Raw genomic sequence first — 4,152 nt, forward strand, 5'->3', positions numbered from 1 at the left:
ATCACTTCCATTCCCACAAGTGTCATGTCTCGAACGTCAATTTTTTTAAAAAGCTGATCTCAGCCTAGGAGAAATGAGGAGGGTCATATTGGGTTGACAATGAAAATTAAATCCTCAGTAGAAGTCTTAAATACTCAAGAACATTTGTCTACAAAATTTTCAAGTTAGTGCATGGCCATTTGGTGTGACAGAAGATGATTCTAGATGGGATTAAAAAAATGTGAAAAGGATAATGTATAGCTGACCAAAAATTTTTGAACTTGTTTCAAGGTTTAAGAGGACCTAATGCCCTTGAGGCATTGTTCAAGTGGTCAAGGGTTGGGGAGGGTTTGTGGGAGGTTCCAAGTTCAAGCCCCATTGGGGATTCAAGAGGACTTAGGTCTGTGTTTCAACTCAAAATTCAAATGGTCACATTGATAATTGAATCATCCCTTTGAAAGGAAAATAGTTGACTCCATAACAATTTCTGCCTAAGTATTTTAATCATGGAAGTGCAATTTTTTCCTTTTTTATTTTAAATTTATTTATTTGTGGGGGATGGGGAGTGTGGATGGTGTTCTCAATTGTTATGAGGACTTAGGCTTGTGAGAGGTTGAGTTAAGGTTTAGCTAAGGTAGTACCTAGATTGCTTTCCTACGTAGTCTTCGCAACTATGTTTTGTGGAGAATTTTGTTTTTGAATGATACCCAGATTGAGTTATCTTCAGGTTTGATTATGGGTTGAGTGTTTTCGTGTCTGTTATAGGAATTGGACGTGGGTTTCAATTTGTTTTTTGGTTGTAATCCTCATATTAAATAGTGCCTTTGTACAGAAACTTGTGTTTGACTTACACCCAGAATGTTTTTTTCTAACCTACTTTTGCGAATTCAAAGTATGTCTTCTAAGAGCTCAATTCCAGGAATTAGGTAAGGGTTTCTATTAAATTCAGCTTTACATTTCTCTCTGATTTACAAGTACTGTTCTTCTGGTGAAGTGCATTTTTTAAAACCTCCTTGAATTAAAAAAAAAATGAAAATTTGAGATTTGGATGTGAAAATATCTCTTCTTGTAAGGGCTTTGAAAATGCTTCTATAAGATTTCATACTTCTTCTACTTCAAAATGCTTTAACACAAAACCAACTACATTATAGAGCTCTTTACAGTTGCTTTTGAGCAGTTGAAAAAACCTGCACCAAACAGAGCCTGGCTTTGCAATTCTCTATTTTTATGTGAAACTTTATGTTCAGGGTTCACATTCAACTGGCCCAAATTGCATCAGAGCAGAAACATATAACTTACTCAGGTGTCAGATGTCTCTTCTTCAAAAAATGAAATGTACTGTGGTTTGAAACATGAACATAAAGGTAACCTAGTCTAGCTTCTTTATTTTCCTTCCTGCTGCAGGCTTGCCCCTGAATCATTTTAGGGCCTTGAGGAGTTTGTTAAGAAATTTCTTAAGGACCTTCCTTGCACTACAGTGATCTGTATTAGTTTGCTTGGAGGTGGTTTGGCAAGTCTATTAAGCGAATTGCTGAATTATCCTTCCTCTGTCAATGCATGGGTACTATTGTCACACTTGAATATGAAGAGTCAACCTGTTGTTATACTTCTGCCTGTGGATTCAGTTTTAGAAGGTACTTTACTTTTAAGTGAATATGGGAAATTGAACACATGCAACTGTTAGGATCCACATTACCTCCTTATTTATAACCTATGGATACTAAATAAATTGCAAAATTTTGTCCAGAAGTTTCAGATGATGATGCAAGCTCTGAGTCTGGAATACACTATGAGCACAAAGATTTGGACAAACAATGGCACTCTCCTTGGGGCTCCACTGTGGTTGATGATGTAGCTCCTGTATTTAAAACGATAGTGGAGGAGAATTATTTATCATCTTCAACATTTCCTCTAGACGATACAAAAGAGAACAGATTGCAATGGTGGATACAGAGAAAGAAGCTTGATCACCACCGTCTTGGCAAATTGCTGAGGTAGGTTTTCACTCCCTTCTTACCCTATGTTTGTATATCCATGTATGAAGTTACAAAGGTTCTTTACTTTGCATTTGGGAATAGGGGCCAAGTACCCAATTCCCATCCATCAAAATTCATTTATAGAATTTGCATCACTGATCTCTCATCTCTAATTGTTTTGGATTTTGACATGGTAGTTAAAGATCAAGAATTTCAACTGTTGCTATGTTAATGGTTGCTGAAAGTGCATAAACATTATAGCATTATGCACCACTAAATTATTTATTTTATCTTCTGGAAATTCATTTTTTTAATAGATTGTCAACATACCATGCCTTTTATATGCTAGGGACTTGGAAGATTTATGGTTGGGTCCCTAGAGATACTTGCTTTTGGGGGAATGTTTGGACTGTGAACGCCTGGATTTGATACATAAGAAGCTGGTGCATGATCTGAAATCTAAAAGTAAAATGGATGTAAATGAGAGCCTTCTTAAAATTATTCTTTAGAGTGCCAGATATTCCCATGGAAGAGAACAATGTTTTTTGCAGCTATATTTAAACAAAGGCTGCTTTATTGGTAAAGTGGGATTTTATGATGAAAAAACAATGTGTAAGGTATTCTCTAACCCTTGTGATAGAGTTGAAAAGAAATCTGCATTGGCCAACCAACTCATATCTGGAGCAGCAGAAGAGCTTAAAGAGGAAGAAAGTGTAAATAGGTAACCTATACTTCTGGTGCTAGATTGGATGGTCGTTTCCCATGCGGTCGACCGGTTCGTCGGGGATGAGAATTTAAATAGCCTCCCGCGCCTCATTTTATCACTCCTTTCTTCTGGATCTTCAAGCCTTGTGCCATTCCAACTGCCCTGAAGGGATTTTTGACACCATTACAACCTTCTGAGAGGTACGGATTGGATCTTGGAGGCTAGGGTTTTCGATTTTGGGACCGAGGGCTTCGCATTTGGGCGATTTCCTCCTCAGTAGGCGCATCAGAGCCTGCGTGAGTGTCTTCCCGCACGTTAGGGCTTTTAGGTGTGTGTGCATCCCTCTCTTCAAGCTCGTCTCCTTCATCTCAGCATTTCGGATGGCGCCTAGGAGAGAGTCAGCCGCTTCCAGGGCTCAGGGCAAGCGCCCTGCTGAGCCATCTCAGCCAGATCAGTCTGAGGCTCGCCGAAAGGCGAGGTACGACACCGCTCTTTTCGGCTCTGTCGAAGACTACCAGAGATATAAACAAAAATTCACCCAGAGGAAAGTTGTTCCCGGGAAAAGCATCAATTTCTCCCAGCTTAAGTACTTTGGATTTGAGGAGATATTTGGACGGATGAGATGGCTGCCAGTGGTGACTATTTCGGAGCCTATCTTCCCGACTCTGATTCGCATTTTCTACTCACGGGTGACCTACGGGGTTGGAGGACCGATCACTTCCACTGTCAGAGAAGTTGAGATCACCTTGAGTCCGGAGAGCATTTGCCGGATTTTCGATATACCATCAGTTGGACTTAGGGTGTATGAGTCCAAGGTGTGGCCCACGGTGCCGAAATTTGAGCCCAGAGAGGCTATTCAGAGGCTGTGTGGACTTGCCGATGCCCAGGGGATGGGCAAACCCTCTGCACATAGCCTGACAATGATCAGTCGTATCCTGCATCACATGGTCTACTCCATTCTGTTGCCACGGGGCGGACATCGAGACGAGGTATCCTACCTCGAGGCTTTCATAGTGGATTCCATTTTGACAGGGAGACGGATTCATGTCAGGTACCTGATGATGATGCTTCCTCACGAGAGTATTCAAGGATGTCAGGGTTGATTTGAGCTGTGAGACAGATTTTGAGGCCCCAACCACGTATGACACATATGACGAGTAGTCTCTGGGCCGGATGAAGTTTGAGAAGGCCCCTGATGGCTCTTGGATCAGGAGAGCTGAGCGACCACCGGCACAAGCCCAGGGGCAGGGACATATGCATTATGTAGATGAAGAGGAGGCCGAGATTCGAGAGATGGAGGGTGGGCTAGACCCTCAGAGGGACTTTGTTCAGAGCATGCCTGAGTGCGACATTCCTCCTCCTGAGCCGATGATATCTGAGCCGGCATACACAGCTGGACCATCTGAGCCTTATGACGCAGAGATACCATTTCAGGCACCTCACACACCTGATCATGCGCCTTGGATGGATTTATCCGCTCAGATCATTTCT

General features: G+C 41.7%; 1 protein-coding gene across 2 annotated transcripts; it reads left to right on the top strand.

The window, feature by feature from the left end:
• The first annotated feature begins 1,499 nt into the window (after positions 1-1,499).
• LOC132253536 (separase-like) lies at positions 1,500-2,649 on the top strand. 2 transcript variants are annotated; one of them, XM_059735731.1, is made up of 3 exons: positions 1,500-1,613; positions 1,730-1,973; positions 2,305-2,649. In XM_059735731.1, exons 1-3 carry the CDS (start codon positions 1,562-1,564, stop codon positions 2,333-2,335), a joined length of 327 nt encoding a protein of 108 aa, XP_059591714.1. In that variant the 5' UTR covers positions 1,500-1,561; the 3' UTR covers positions 2,336-2,649. The 2 variants fall into 2 exon arrangements, with proteins under 2 accessions (XP_059591714.1, XP_059591713.1); XM_059735730.1 differs by having other exon boundaries at positions 1,727-1,973; positions 2,305-2,647.
• Positions 2,650-4,152: the final 1,503 nt, after the last annotated feature.

This window comes from Vitis vinifera, chromosome 3 (assembly GCF_030704535.1).
Source record: "Vitis vinifera cultivar Pinot Noir 40024 chromosome 3, ASM3070453v1".
Lineage (NCBI taxonomy): Eukaryota > Viridiplantae > Streptophyta > Magnoliopsida > Vitales > Vitaceae > Vitis > Vitis vinifera.